The sequence below is a fragment of the Coturnix japonica genome, chromosome 3 (genome assembly GCF_001577835.2).
Source record: "Coturnix japonica isolate 7356 chromosome 3, Coturnix japonica 2.1, whole genome shotgun sequence".
In the NCBI taxonomy this organism is placed as follows: Eukaryota; Metazoa; Chordata; class Aves; order Galliformes; family Phasianidae; genus Coturnix; species Coturnix japonica.
The window spans coordinates 5245908-5262415 of NC_029518.1; the positions used below are offsets into that span (position 1 = coordinate 5245908).

General features: G+C 36.2%; 1 protein-coding gene across 6 annotated transcripts in view; it reads left to right on the forward strand.

Moving 5' to 3' along the window:
- The window catches only part of USP34 (ubiquitin specific peptidase 34), a 130595-nt gene that overhangs the window by 17935 nt on the left and 96152 nt on the right, over window positions 1-16508 (forward strand). For all 6 annotated transcript variants that reach the window (XM_015856756.2, XM_015856753.2, XM_015856751.2 and 3 more), the window contains exons 2-6: window positions 1685-1772; window positions 3050-3467; window positions 7184-7234; window positions 7421-7570; window positions 11479-11546. In XM_015856756.2, the coding sequence (XP_015712242.1) occupies window positions 1685-1772; window positions 3050-3467; window positions 7184-7234; window positions 7421-7570; window positions 11479-11546 (775 nt within the window). The remainder of the gene's footprint in view (window positions 1-1684; window positions 1773-3049; window positions 3468-7183; window positions 7235-7420; window positions 7571-11478; window positions 11547-16508) is intronic.

Below are 16508 nucleotides of genomic sequence, written 5' to 3' on the forward strand. Positions count from 1 at the left end.
CCCAGAGTGGTTGTGGATGCCCCATCCCTGGAAGCATTCAAGTCCAGGCTGGATGTGGCTCTGGTGATTGGCAATGCTACACGCGGCAGGGGGTTGGATCTTGATATTTGAGGTCCTTTTCAGCACAGCCCATTCTATGATTCTGTTTCTCCAACTGGTGCATATAATGCATATACCTGTTTGGTTGTTTTTGACAGCAACACAAGCTTCAGTATTCTATTACTTCTAGACTCTGTACACATCATGTGGCAATTATAGCTGTGGGTCGAAAGAGGGACCCATTTACTTAAATTTCAGTCCCTTATTCTTAAAAGAATGGAAATCAGAGTGGGTTTCAAAGTCATAAGGCTGCTCTGGAAGTTAGGCTTTATGGACCTGCTTTGTAGCATGTGTTTTTAAGTAGAGAGAAGTGGCAAAGAGGAAAATTTTATTAATGTAAGAATGCATATGTAAGATGATAGGCAGAGGATAATGGAACCGCATGGAAGTTTAGGGCAAGGAGGAGATGCCAGTTGTGCACTAATAGTTGGAGAAAGGTATACAGACAGTAAACAGAATCCATTGTTGATATGGATGAGACTGCAACTACTGCTGATGTTTGGTCTAAACATCTTATTAGGTGAGAGTGGGACACCTGATAATACCTCATTGATAATTTTTTGCTTTTGAATTTGATGCATAACTGATCAGTATCTGGCTCTAAGAAATGCAAAGATGTATCATTTTGCCACCTGCGGACTCATTGTGGTTAACTAATTAATATAGACATGTCTATATTTGGTAGTAATAATCATGAACTAGTTTGAAATAACATTCATGTAGTTTGCACATCTATTCTTAGTTTGATACTTTCTTTTTTCCAACCTTTTTCTAACTATGAGAAGGAAGTTAAGGTCTCATACTCATCTCAAAATACATATTTTTAAAATCCGGGGGGGAAAAAAGAAAAAAAAAGAAAACTGGCTAATGAGTGAAATGGTTGAAGATGTGTGTTTGAAAATATGCATCTGCCAGTAGTTCTCAGTGGAGTTTATAATGTTGTACTTCATGTTGAGCTGTCTTTTTATTTTAGCTATTTTGATTCCTACGTGGGTTTAAAAATACTTTTGCAAGTATGCTGCTCTGAAACACTTGCCTGCCCCTTGCAGCTAAAGAGTGAGTTTTTTAATCAAAAGCCTGTGTATAGGGAGCAGAAAATCTTTGTTTCTACAGTACAACTATGTGGAATTAGAAATGCTAATAACTAAGAATACCTTTTGTGATTTTTAAGATTCCTTATCTATGCTTGGAGAGGTTGTCATTAATCAATTTCCATGTGGGGTGTTGGAATAGAAGAAAAGGCTGTTCTGAGTGACTAACTTTAACAGCAGTTTCTACTATTACTATGCAATTTCTGTTCTAAAGTTATTTGCATTTAAACCTTGTATCTGTTTATTGAAAGGAAAAAGTAGATAGATTTGGTTTGATTATTTTCTAAAATGAAAAGTTAATTCATTTGGATGTTACACATTTTCATCTTGAAAAAGCTTTGATATAAATAATGTAACTTGATTATTACAAAATATTTTTTATAATTTTTCAAGCTATGCTTTGGATTCTACTCAAATAGTGAAGATAATCTGTAGTTAAAGTATAGCAATTACATGAGGTTTTTTGCTGCTAATATGTTCTTGTTTTCCTTCAGTATCTGATGTTGAAGGTGCTGATGGTTTGCAGCTCAGAAAGGAACATGTGCTCAAGATATTTGCTTATATCAATTCCTGGACACAAAGGTATTGTATTTTTTTTTTAATGAGTTTGTGTTGATGATAATGCATCTCATAAAGTACATGTTACACAGAGAATTAAAGTGCTCATTTAATTGTGAATCATGAGAATGTATTTTTAAATAGGTGAAGACACTCCACTTGCATAATACTAAAAAGCTTTTTCTTTCAGCTCCGCATCAGAAATTTTAGGTGCATTCATCATTATACCTGCACTGGCATTAGAGAATACTGAATATTAACTGTGTTTAACTCATTGAAATGAAAGAACTCACAACTGCATTCAGAGGTATCTTCAGGTGCTGTAGCTCAAGACCACCTTTGTATTGCCTCAGAGAGACGCAGCACTCTCTACCCATCATAATTCTGAGTAATATCTTGTTGACGTTTTCTTCCCCTGTCTTTTAAATGGTGCATATATTTTTCATTTAAAAAAAAAATGTAGTTTTTATACTATTGTAATAGCTGAGAGCTCTGGTTATGAACTGAGTCTGTTGCACTGTATGCAAGAGGAGGGAGGTCTCTACTGGAAGGTGACTACATTTTTTAAGAGTTGCATAGTTTCTTAGAGTTTGAGTGAGGGAGAAATGAATCCATCTCAAAGACTGTGTTATAAGGAAATAACTGATTTTTTTCTGTCTGCACTAAAGCTCCTTTCCTATTGATTACGTTTTTGTCTACCCAGATACAGATAAAGGAAGTATGCTTAAATACTCAATTAAAAATGGTTTTGTAAACCTACTGATTAAAAAACAATTCTTGCGCAGCTAGCATACATGTCGTGTGGTTTAGCGCAGCAAGTACTGATAGGGAAAGCTAGGTGAGGAAGGGATCCAGGAGCATTCTCAAGACCACTGCTGCTTTAGTATTTCAGTGAGCTTATCTGTAAGATACCTTGTATATATTTTATTTGAAAATAATGGCGTATTTACAGGATTTAAGGAAAGTTTTGTGATTTCAATTTACTGTATTGCCCGTTTGGGAACTGTTGAGTCATGGCCTGAACTAATGATTGATAACCTGGGGAAAGGACCCTGTCAGCCCTGGGAGCACAGGTGAAGGCAATTCAGCTGTGTGACAGGAAGGGGTGGAGCCTGGCTGCATCTCTCTTAGATCCCATTTAAAGACTGATTGCCACAGTGAAAGGATCTCTGGTTGGAGATCCCTTCCATGTGGAGTTTTTCCCCATGAAAACTTTTATCTCAGTTTTGATAGAGTCCAGTCTTAATGAGATTTCAGCTACTTTAGGAGATGTTATTTTATTTTTTTCTCTTTTCTTACAGGCAATGTCTGTGCTGTTTCAAGGAATATAAACATTTGGAGATCTTTAACCAAGTAGTATGTGCGCTTATTAACTTAGTGATCACTGAAGTTCAAGTTCTGCGGGACCAGCTCTGTAAACATTGCACTATTAATATTGATTCAACATGGCAAGATCATAGTAATCGTGCTGATGAGCCCCTGGTAGTAGAAAGAGACTCTCATGAAGAAGAAAATGGAGAACGGCAAAGATCTATAGAGAGAAAAATAGATTCTGCAAGAACTTGTGTCCTGACTGAGGAGTCATCTGCAAAGAACACTGATGCTTTTAGCTGGAGCACTGATGAGAAGGAGAAGTTGTTGCTGTGTGTGGCAAAAATCTTTCAGATTCAGTTTCCTTTGTACACTGCTTATAAGCATAATACTCATCCTACGATAGAGGTATATTTTATCTTGATATTTGTATTATCTTGTGATAGATTGTGTGTTCTTTTTAGTCTGTTTGCTGATAGCTACTTTTGCACAATAATGAGCAAATTCAGCTCTCCTCTTTACTTCAGTAGGTCTTGCAAGAAATTTTTTTTAAATGATACATATTCTTTCACTTTCTTTAAAACGTATGGAACTGTACACTGAATTATTGTGCTGCTTAAATAACAAGAAGGCAAAAAGGAAACTGTAGTGAAGCCTTTCTTTCAGCAGGTAACCTATTGTTTGCTAAATTATTTTCATTGTAATTTATGGTTCTAAAAGCAGAGCCTTGTAAACTAAACTTTGTGCAAGACCAGACTTTCTTGTTTGGATAGCTTTTTAGTTGACTGGAATAACGAAGTTTCATACAAGTAGTTTTGTTCTGCAAGTCTGATTTTTCTCTGTGGAATTTGATAAGGCTCTACCACTAAATTTTTCTGTATTTTATTCTGAATGCAAAATAACAACAGCAAACACAAAACGCTTTTAAACTCTTGGAAACATTTCTGAATGCCTGTTAGCATTTCCTTATTGAAACGTGGAAGAAGTATAGTTATATGTTTTTAGTTATATAAACAAAGCTTCTATCCAACAAACTTCTGGAAGAGTCGAAGTGGGGAATTAAACTACAGTTAGGCTAGTTTTTTTGGTGTTTTTTGTTTTGTTTTTTTGGTTGTTTTTTTTATTCATACTTATGGAGCTCTAGGGCTCTGAGTAGTTAAGCTTGCATTTTAAACTTGAGTTCAAATTGAGAAGATGTCTTCATACATACTTTTTGTTTATGTTAGCTAGTGTGATCGCAAAATATAACCCGTTCTTGATGAACAGATCCTTCCACAGCTGACAATAAATATAGCTAAAATACTACATGCTTAGAAGGGCAACACAGCAATTCTTTTGTGAGCGTTATGAAAGCGTGGTTGTAAGGTAACACAGAGATGTGTCAATAGAAAAAGGAGGCATAGTTTAGGATTTTCAGGTTTCCCATCATTTATCTTGGTTTGCCTTTAAAACCTTAACTGTACAAAAGTTTGCCTGTAGCCTTATTGCCTTAGCAAGTAGAAACTGAAGGCAACTGATCTTTTTTCTCAGTTGAAAATTAAAAAAATCAGTGACTTAAAGAAACTAGTTTTGGAGGAATATACATACAGGAATATTGTCCTTTACACATTTCTCACTTCAAAAGTATCATAAAAAGAAGACAGGTTGGTAGTCAGGCTGCTTATTAATAGCAGAAACTCCACGAACTGTTTTTAACAAGTTAACGTGGCCCTGCAGGGGAATATAGAAACGTGCTGGACATGAGGACAGTGGCACTATGTTATGTGGAAGTAAATCAGGCTTACGTTATTTGAGAATTGATGAATGCATACTCTTGACCCATATAAAAAGAATGTGGGTCAGTACAGGCAGAATGTACGCCTCAACTTTTCTTACTCTTAGTAGAAAGGCACTTCATCACGTTTCTGTTAAGTTTGATGTTTTCCTGAAGAATGCAACTGGTTGTGCTCTGCTAAAGGACAGTTAATCTCTGGTCATGAACACTGAAGAATAAAACTTCTGTGAAGATAAAATCTGGAAGCAGAGTGTTTACTTCTGTTGAAATCTACCAGTATTTTGGTGTGCAGAAAGATCTTAGTGTGTATTTTTCATCGTTCATTCTACTCTTATAAATGCATTTATTAGGGTTTGAGCAATTCAATATCCTTATAGAGATCATGCGTACAGGGTAGTTTGAAAGAGTATATTCTGTTCTTCAATTTATATTTGATGCAGGATATTTGTATAAGAGCAACTCAGAGGGGGAAAGAAGTTTTACAAATGGCGACACTTAAAATCCTGTAGGTAAAAGAAGCAAAAAGCATGAAATGCACTCCTGAACTTTGCACTGTCTAAAAATTCCTCCAGATATGAATGAATAATGAATCTTAAGGGAATAAGCCAAGTGCTAAGCAGTTCTTGACAGAAGATGAAAAAGGGATAAACGAAAAGTTATTTGAGTGTCTGTAGTTCCCTGATGCTTTGGAATATTGTTATCTCTGCATTTTGTTTTCAGGTAAATCTTTTCTTGAAAGCTAACCTTAATCAAATATTCTCCACCCAGAGTTTTGTCCATGACAGGCTTCAGTTAATGTATTTCTTCTGAAACTGTGGTGGTGTTTATTACCATGTTAGGTTTGCGTGAGGATTTTTCTGCTGTTTCCTTATAAAGTTGATCTTAAGGATTTCTCTGTTGTGTTTCATATCCGCAAATACAGAAGTCATGTTTCCAAACTCAGCCTCTCAGTGATGACACTTTTCATATTCTTTGCAGGACTCACACAACAGACGTAAAATTCTTTTACTTCTAGATTCTAAGTAATGTACTTCACCTGACAGTTCTTTATTTTGTTCAAGAAAACTATTGACATTTCTCATATATTTCTGAGTTTTTCACATTCAGAGTACTGGATACTTTTTCTTGCATACTACATACTGTCTTCAAAGCTGTTTTAAAAATAGCTATAAGAGTATCACAAGTTCAGGCATGACTGAGAGTTCATCAGAAGGAAAATAATTGCTTAAATATGTTCAATATGCTTCTAACTTAAGATGTTTGTATCACTCTTCATCCATCTGAAATCACTTTGCCTCCAGCATCCTGTGGTATAGTTAAGAAGCTTACTTCTGCAGGGCTATTTGAAATATACTCAGGAAACTTAATTTCAAAACAGCTTTAGCTGAGGTTTGCATTTTAGTTGCAAATATCAGAACAGGATGTTTGGTACAGAAGGATAGGAAGGGGAAGAACGTGTACTGCAACTCCATGGCAATATTGTGGTGTTACAATCACATTTTACTATATGTTTGACTACCCTTTTGCCCTCTGCCATATGTAAGATATAGGCAATATATGTAGCAACCTTAATAAGGGTAATTATAGCTTTATACTGTCCAGTGGGTGTGATGAACAAGTAAAGAAAAGCTTTCTAAGTTCTCTTCGGTTTAGTACTTAGGGTAAATATTTTTCTGCTCACAACAGGTAGCTTACAGATCGATAGGGTTGTATGTTTCTTTCTCCCTCTTTAATCTGTGAAGAGTATTTAGGTTCTTATTTTATAAGAGATGTTCTGTTATATTTAAGATAATATAGTAGCTGAAGATAAGGATTTATAGCATTCTTATGGGAGCAAATAATTTTCTAGTTTAACCCTTAGGTTGTTAAATGTAGGATTATATATTATTCTAAGTTTTGTCTAACTTAATGTGGTTGGTTATATGCCTCATTTTTATGTAAAAATGCATTCAGAAGCACTGAGATTAATTCAGTCCTGTGATTATCATACAAGTGTGCAGCCAGTGTGCTAGACTCTTCTCTGCAGAATTTCTGTTGAAAAATTGCTGATCTTGAAGGGGTGAAAAGGGAGGGGAGGATTGGAGAGTTATCTGTTGATCCCAGTCATTGAGAGCCTCTGCTGATAAGTTACCCTTATTGAATATGTTTGTCTACTTACATTTTAACAAAAATAAATTCATGAATGTTTTCCAGTGTGAAAGAGGAAAGCCTGAGCTTCCGGCTTCCTCTTAACTAGGTTTTTAGTTTTTCTCATTGACTGTAATATCTGTTAATGGTCACTTGTGTTTCATCCTGAAAGTATGTTTTCATTGAAATGTTAATGAGATGTATTTTTTCTCTTTTTAAATAGGATATTTCTGCTCAAGAAAGCAATATCCTAGGAGCGTTCTGTGACATGAATGTAAGTTGTTCATTTTGTTAATAGCTGCACCTTTCCTAGAATCATGCAGTAACTATGTTCTCTCCTCTATATAGATTGCTGTTATGATAATGTATTTCATTTCAAATTTCCTGTGTAACTGAATGACTCTAGTATTGATTGTTCAAGTTCTTCTGCTTTTTAAAATAAATATTTTAATTCCTCTAGGATGTAGAAGTACCACTGCACTTGCTTCGTTATGTTTGTCTGTTTTGTGGAAAAAATGGCCTTTCCCTCATGAAGGATTGTTTTGAATACGGAACCCCTGAGACACTGCCGTTTCTTATAGCACATGCATTTATCACAGTGGTGTCTAATGTAAGTACTTGTCTTGATGTTAATTTTAGGTGAAATACAAAGTAAACAGTTCTGAAGACTGTAAAAATTCCATAGGAGCAGGGAAGAAAGAAAAACACAAAAGTTTTTCTTGTTGGGAATGCATTCCAGGTTCACTGAGGCAGCTTTCCACTATTGAAATCCTTTATATATTCCTTGGGGCACATAACTTAACATGGCAGGTTTAGATCATTTCATCAGCCCTAGACATCAGTCCTGTAAAAGCCTCAGAAGTTACCTGTAAGAACATCTTTTGGTGTCATTTTTGTCCCTGAAGTTGTGTCGACAAAATATTCTAAGCTGCTTTTAGGGTATATTAACTTTTTATATATTTCCTGTTTGGCACAAAGGGGAGGCCTATGGATTTCTTTTGCTCTCTGTTTTATCATTTCCACACATTTGAAGAGTAGAGGGAGCCATGTTTCATTATTGCTTAGTTTTAGAGTAGGTGCCCTTCACTGTTCATTTTGGAATAATAGCAGTGTTTTACTCCAAGAATTATGAATTGACTTCAGTGGAAATCTGAAGGAGATTGGTAATAGAAATGAAAACTTGTTTCTGAAAAAATGATGTAGTGAAGAGTTAGTGTAACATGAACTTTAAGTTGTGACCTGTCTTGTGGATGTTACATAGGGATATAAAGGAAACCAGTGGTTTGCTATGCTATGACTTCTCAGAAGTGAGTTTAGCCTAGTTTTCACATTGATTGCAACAGTGTTAAATATTTAAAATCAGACCCTTGTTTCCACACATCTTTTCCTTGCAGTTACTGAACATCCAGGATGATGTTCCAAATAAGTACTGAAATATGTTTGCAATAAGAGAACCAGTTTCTGAAATAAAGCCAGTGTTTGTGATCTGTATCTCCTACTCCTTACTTACCTTTTAGTGTAATGATTCTTGACTTGTAGGTCAGAAAATGGATGAGTAACGCATGGTGTACTCAGTTCATGTTAAGCAGGAGGACTGCTGCAGGACTTCCGTGTGTTACACTGCCGTGTTCTCTTCTGCCCCTTTTTGTAGGATCTGATGAGCTCTTCATCTCTAGCAGTTGTCAGAGCAACCTGCTGATAAGTCTTGCTCCAGTACAGCAGCTGGCTTGTTCCTATTCCTGTTATGTTAAAATGAGCAGAGAGAGAAAATAGCAAGCTGAACTGTTGTACCTTCTTTTCATGTTTATAGGTTCTGGTACGAGCTTAAGAGCAGACCAAGTGTTACGTGGTACCAATATATAAAGCAGGAGCCATAGTGTATAGTTATTGTTAAATACATTTTCACAGTAGTATAAACTCTCAAGAATTGCATTTCAGTAGCCATCATTTAAAAGATTCCTAGAAATAGTAATGCTGGCGTTAAAGTCTGCAAGAAGAATGATTATTTAGCTAGTACCTTAAATGTTTTAAAAATATTTTTCAGTATGATTTTAGTATAGATGGACCAGTTGTTTTTCATTAAAAATACAGATTTAATAAGCTCCAGGAAGTAGAAGAAATTAAGTTGGAAATAGTAAACTGAAAACAAATCAGTCATCTACTAACAACCTGTAGCATTAAGCTTCTAGCAGATGAGGCTGCATCATGCTGTGGGAAGGATTTGCGCTGTTTCTTTTTTATAAAAGGAAGGTGTGTGTCTCATCAGGTGTGCGCAAAGATGCATGCAAGGCAACACCATCAGCACAGGCTTGTCAGTTGTTCAGGACAGCTGAACAACTGCTTGATGGTGATTACTGGTGTTTCCTATACACAAAGGACAGAAAATAATACTGAAAAGATGTTTCCCTGAAATGTTTTGTACGGTGAATTTGCTTTCACTCAAAGTCTTAATTCAACTACCTTGCATGTAATGAAGCCAGCAAACGTAGTATATTGCAGTATGCATGACACAGAGGGAACAGGCTGGTTGATGGTCTTATTTTTCCTCCAACTTGAAGCTCTGCAAGATGTTTTCATAGCAACATATATTGCGTCAGCACTGTTCTGTCCTAAAATATTTTGTGGCTGTCTTTTTTGGTCATATATTTTGCTCTGCCCTCCTTCTCTTATTTCATATTTTGTGGTATTTGCTCATTTGCACTGAACATAATGTTGGTCTCCTTAAAGAACTAAGAGATGCAGAGAAATCCATGACCTGCAGCTTCTTCTGTGGGGAGTTGAAACACCACTGAAAATCATTCTGATTAAGCAAGACACTATCTTTTAGAAATGAATTACTTATTATAAAGAACAGGTCATATAAAAGGGAGTATTTGTTTTTGTATTATTATATAAAACTTCGTATTTGTTTCATGATGAAAATTGCTTTCATTAATTACATGAAATTATCAATGTCAATTAATTATAAAATGTCAATCATAATGTGAAATTACAAATTCTGAGAATGAACTTTGTGATGAGATGCAAACATCCAGATGATTGAAATGGCTTTAGAAGTTTGAGTTAATACAGAGTGAAAATTGCTGCAAATGATGAAACAAGATTGTAAAAATCTTTTGCTTTTATTCCATAAGGAAATGTATTTCCTTGTGACTCTTCACACTTGCACGTGGATCACATTACAAATCAGATTGCTTGAATGCAGCAGTATGTTTGTCATCCTTGCAGTTTTCTGACAAAATACTTAATTTTCGTTTCTAGAGCAAGCATCTTCCAGTTAAACTTTGTACATTTAGTGTACTAGTCTTTTTTTTCTTATTGACAGTGCAAGTAGATTCAGAGTTTTATTGCAATTGTGATCTTTTTGCAGTGTAAAGTTTTGGCATGTTTGTCTTGTGAAATAGGTTGGTGTTACTATTGTGTTAGTTACATTGTGAAGTAAGTCTGAAAATATTTTTTTCAGAGCTGACTTGCTTGTTACTTGACCAATTCTGCAAAAAATAATGGGTCATACAGGTTTTCTATTACCTGATAGTTTTTTTCTCCTATCCAGAAGAAGAATGTAGCATTTTCTGCATATATAATTTGCCAAAATGCTTGTGAAAATTTAGTCTTTAGAATTTATTGCATCAGTTTCAGCGATTTAACCTTCTTTTGAGAACAAGCATGGAGATGTAAATTCACATCAGCTTCAAGTGATTGTCATTGTTATCTATTGGGAAGAGCTGTGTGCACGCATTATTTAAATTATGTCAGTAGTAGTAACAGCTGCTAACACTGCATTTGTGCTAGATCCCTTACCTGGCACATAGATGTCTTTCTGTAACAGGTTTAACAGGCTCAGGCTTTTTGAAATGCAGATGGAACTTCTAACTTTGCCTGTGTAAGTAGTTTGGTTGGTCCTCTTTTCCTCACAGCAGTGGTAAAAAGCTAAAATGCTTTTCTGCATATGTTTTCTTACTGCATACAGTTGTGTCAAAGTTGGAAAGGTAGTGTGGAAAACATAAAAATGCAAAGACAGTATTAAAAAAATCTGTTCTTTCTTGCTGGCTATAAAGCGTAGTTTTATTTCATTGAGTATAAACCTTAAGAAGCAAAACTCCAATACAAGTCATTTTACATGATTTTGTGGGCTTTTCTAAGGAACAGAGTTTCTTGTGTGGACTTTAAAATAAAATAAATAAAACCAACATGTATCTGTGCAGTAGTTGTTCCTACTGGAGAAGCTACAGAAAATTCACAAATCATATTGCCCAGGCATCTCATGCTATTTATACAAGGTTTATATTTCCTCCTTGACTAGACGAGAAAAATGTTTTTAAAAGGTACAGGAATGTTATTCACTTAACCTTGAAAATCAGAAAATCAGCAAGTTGAAAGGATTCATGTGGAAAAAGCAACAAAGCCATTTTTGCAGTGGGGGTTGCACGTGCAAATGTACCAGCAATATTCCATTCTTAACATTCTTATTAAATGTCATTAATGGGATTTTTATCTATCTGTATTTTTACATTATAGATCAGAATATGGCTACACATCCCTGCTGTCATGCAGCACATTATACCCTTTAGGACTTACGTTATCAGGTAAATTTTTAATTTAAGACTTTGTTCTTGGGGGGCATTTTTGAATGCTTACTTATGTGTACTTTCTAATCATTCAAATTGTTGTTTTGTCTGCATTACTTTAATAAGGAGAGTGATGGTAACATTAAGATGTAGTTGGGGCAGCTCCTTCCTCCTACCTGATTTCAACGTGGATTAGATCAATCTTGGGAATAATATTTTTTATATGACATTCAGCCCTATGCTGGTACATCAGGATCCATCATAATACAATTTTTCTTACTGTGGCGTTTTCTTAGAACTTTAAAGAAAATTTGCAATGAGGTGATGGAAGTAGAAGAGTGATACGTAGCCAGTGAAATTTCATATACTGAGTTTTAACACTACTTCACATTTTGATGTTCTGAATTTCCAACTAGCAGGAATTAGAATGAAACAAAAAGTGAACAAAAGGCTGCTCATACTTTAGATACATAAGTATTTAAATATACTTAGTGTTAATGGTTTTCTTAATATCAAGCTGCCTATCGTGACAAGCATTTTAATTTTAAAGCACTTATAAAATTATTTAAATATATATATGTGCTGTTTGTTAGCTTTTTTAGAGCAATACACAAAATCTAACAAACTGCTGATGAAATTGTCTTGTATACCCATGTCTGCCTGGAGGTAGGGTGAAAATTGGTCACTGCTCGTTCTTCAGTGTCCTGACCTTAATTTTTTAAGGTGGAGAGAACCTAAAGTAACTATTCTTGCATTGACCTGAAACTTCTCCAGGCTTTGCATTTCCTGTAACTTGTGTTTTCAGAAATGTGCTTATTCAGGTCATAGCTGATTTTCTTAATATCAGTAAATGTGCCCTTGCAGATTATATTGTCTTAACTATAACAGTGTAAAAACACAATTTAAAAATACAGGCAAAAAAAATTTACACCTGACAATGAGTCTGAGAAATATGTTTCATCTTATAAAATGTTCTGGCTTTAATTGTAAATAATTTTAGCAACATGGAAATTATCTGTTTGGCTACAGACCTACCCTATTGTAACATGCTTTCTACTAAAATTACATCATCAGACGGAAAGTTTTCTGAACTTTTTTTAACATGTATCACTCGTGAGTTGCAGTCAACTGTGTACAGTCCTTTAATGCTGATATATTTTTTCTTTGAAATGTTAAAATTCAGTTCTTCAATCATGAAGAATAATCATACAATCATAGAAGGGCAGGCAGGGGTCATTCACTGCTTATAACAGTACATGTTCCATTTGTGGTTGTTAGTGCAACTGGGAGTTTCATGTATAAGCCTCATCCATTTTATTGCTGTGTGTAGAAAATAAAAAAAGCATTGGAGAATCAGCAATTAGAGAGAGGCTGGTAAGAAGGAACCGGCAGGTTGATGGAGCTGATTCTGCTCCTCTTCTCTGCTCTAATGAGACCACACCTGGAGTACTGCATCCTGTTCTGGGGCCTCCAACATAAGAAGGACATGGAGTTGCTGGAGTGGGTCCAGAGAAGGACCGTGAAGATGATCAGAGGACTGGAGCACCTCCCTTACAAGGACAAGCTGAGAGAGCTGGGACTCTTCAGCCTGAAGAAGAGGAGGCTCTTTGGGGACCTTACAGCAGCCTTCCAGTACCTGAAAGGGGCCCACAGGAAAGCTGGGGAGGGACTTTTATAAGGACATACAGTGACAGGGGAAGTGGTTTTAAACTTGAAGATTTAGACTAGATATTAGGAAGAAATTCTTTACTGTGAGGGTGGTGAGACACTGGAGCAGGTTGCCCAGTGAGGTTGTGAGTGCTCTGTCCCTGGAAGCATTCTAGACCAGGCTGGATGGTGCTGTGAGCAACATGTTCTAGAGGGAGGTGTCCCTGCCTGTAGCAGAGGTGTTGGAACTAATTGGTACCTTCCAACCCAAATCATTCCATGATTTCCATGAACTTGAGTGAGACAGAACAAAGTACTCTGCAGCTGTTGCTGTTAATCCTCCCTTGTTTATCATCCTATAATTCTTTGCCTTTTCTGTTTTGTAACCCTAGATATAATTAGAGTCACTTGAATTACTGGAATATTTTGTTGCCTCCTTATTCTCTTGAGCTGTTGAAGTATTTGCATCAGATTGAAAATGATTTGTCATTTACAACAAGAAGCTTGATGTCTGATAATATTAACGGCAGTTCATATCCATCAGAAAGGTAACCCTGATACAGAATACACCTTACGGAAAACACCAGCAGTTTAGAGAAGTGTGTTCTCCCACTACTCATTTTCTCACAACTGAATCTTGTGTACAGATCTGGGATTTCTCAACATTATCAAGTCCAAAACTTTCTGAGAAATGTGCTTACACAGTGGAATGAGAAGCAAAGCCGTATAACAAAATCTCTAGTGCTATACTTTTACAGAGGACAGAAGTTAACATGCTTTTGGTAAAAGATGGCTTTTTGCATATATACAAGTTACCCCACATCCTGATCAAGCTTACGGATCTCATCTTAGCTCATTTGGTCTCTTTGCCTCCATCTGCTTTTACTTTAATATCTGAAAGCAAGCATAATCCTGGGTGCAGGAGCATAGCACTTCTTAATAGAAACACTGCATTAGCTTCTGCAGCTATTCGAAGTAGTAGAGCTTGGAGAGAGGTTTAAGTCTAGAATGAGCTCTTGAAGCTCTAGTTAACTGCCCTCACTTTGGAGTGGACTTTGTGTTTCTGCTGCAGGTAGGGAGAAGTAGGATGTTCTTTGCTAAAGTCCACTGTGAAAAAATGGCACTTGGCACTTGTTCTAGTGCTAGCCTGTTAGTTTCGGTACAAGTCACAAGCACAGTCCTGGTACGTATAGAGGAAGTGGAAGCTCTGATCAGAATTGTTGATCCACAGTGCTTCCTGTACAATACAACAAGAGAGGATAGAGCTGAAAAAATTCAAAATACTCTTCTGTCCGAAAATATTCTTCTTAAAAATTTGACTTTTATTAGGGTGCCTAAGGCCACCAAGATGGGCCTAAGAACAAAAACAGTGGTGACAAGCTAAGGAAGAAAACTAACTTATTAAATACAATAGCGGAATGCAAGATAACACAATGTAATTGGAACTGAAACTTTGAAAATCAGATAAATGTTTGTGAGAGAGGGAGTGACTATCCAAAACCCTAAGGCCCTCCTCGAGTGCTGAAGGCAAGATGACTACAGAGCACACACTGAAGAGTCAAGCAAGTAAAAGAAGACCTGGTCTTGTGACTCGTGGGCAGTTTTATCTTTCCCCATAAACAGAAAACAAAAACAAAGGAGTGAAAGTCTTCTGGAATATGTAGTTCTTTTTGCCTGAGAACTGGGTACCCAGAAATATCAATAATCCATGGACCTAAAGCACTAAGTTTCTACCTCCTGGTGCAGCGCACAATGTGGAATGCTGATAACAAAAGTCATAAGTCCTTGACATGGGAACAACTACTACCAAGGTGGTAGGAAGGATGATGAAGAAGGTAGGAGATTTTTTAAAAAAAAAAAAAAAAGACATTAAGAGGAACATTCAAGGGATGGTGGTTGGTTGTTTTTTGTTTGGTGGTTTTCCACAAAAATGGCTGTTATAAGTGACATGAAGGCAATAAATAGGGTATGATTATTTAGTTTTCCAAAGCAAAAAACAGAAGATTCAATACAGTCATTAGGTTGCAGGCTTGATTGAAAGGGGACAGGTTTTCCTGTGGTCATAGCTGTGAAACTAACTGCCACATTAATGAGAATGCCAGGAGTACAAAAAGGAAATAAATGGTTCCACAGCAGCACCCAGGTTCGTCTTTTATTTACACATAGGATAAGTCTTTCGTCTGTCTCTTTTTGGCTGACTGGACCTTTTGCCTTGTTCCAATGACACTCTTGTTACACAAGGCAGCACAGCAAATTTACAGTTAACCAGTGTAAGGAATAAAGAAAGGTTTGTGTTAATTGCCAGTGCTATCTACATATTTCGTTATTTGTTACAAGAAAGATCCTTTGGCAGAAAGTATTAAATGGCTTAAGCCACTCTATATTTCCACGTTCACCTATTCTCCACATTTATGGGCAGCCAGATCAAGTGGCTGGCAATCCTGTCCGTCGCTAGGGGTTGTAACTGGGTAATCTTTAAGGTTCCTTCCAGTTCAAGAAATTCTGTGATTCTAAATTTGAGTAGTGTTGATCTTGGTGGTGGAAATACGATCATGTTTGATTTATGATCAGCATTGTAGGGCTTCTAAGTTTTCTAATGTAGGTGCAGTTTTACTCATAAAGATGACTGTGGTGCCTTCAAAAGCCACCTGGATGTGGTCTTTGCAGCATGCTCTGGGTAGCACTTCCTTCTTGTGTTGGACCAGATCTCTTCCAACCTCTACCAGTCTGTGATTTTTAAATTTATACTGTGCTTAGCTATTAGAATAACCCTGTTACATTGAAAAAGCTTAATTTGTGTACAGACTAAAAGTGTTCTTTTCTCTGTAGCGTTCTCTATGGCCTTAGCAAAATGGATTATACTGCTAAGTATTTCTGTAGGTCTGAAAATGAATATACGCTGTAGTTTCATTATAAAAGTGGGAATTTAAAAAATGCTATCTCAATGATATAATACAGAAAAGTTTGATGCAAGCTAGCATAAATGAGCTAAAAGAGGCCTAAAAATGTTGTTGTTGTGTGAACTTTTTGAATAAAATACTGATACTGTTGCACTATAATAAAAAAATCTGTTGTATTAGCTGGATCAACATAGTTGCTTCAACTATGCTTTTGTGTAAGCGGGATTTTCAGTGAAAGCCCTGCTAATTAAATCTAGTGAAGCTACAAAAGCACCTTTATTTTTGTATAAAAAGAATAAGTTTTTCATGTCTGTTACGCACAGTCTCATTATCTTTTTGTTGTAGTTTAACCTGTACACAGCTCAGCACCACAGTCTTTCACTCACTCTTCTCTCCAGTGGGATGGGGGAGAGAACTACAGGGGGGGAAGAAA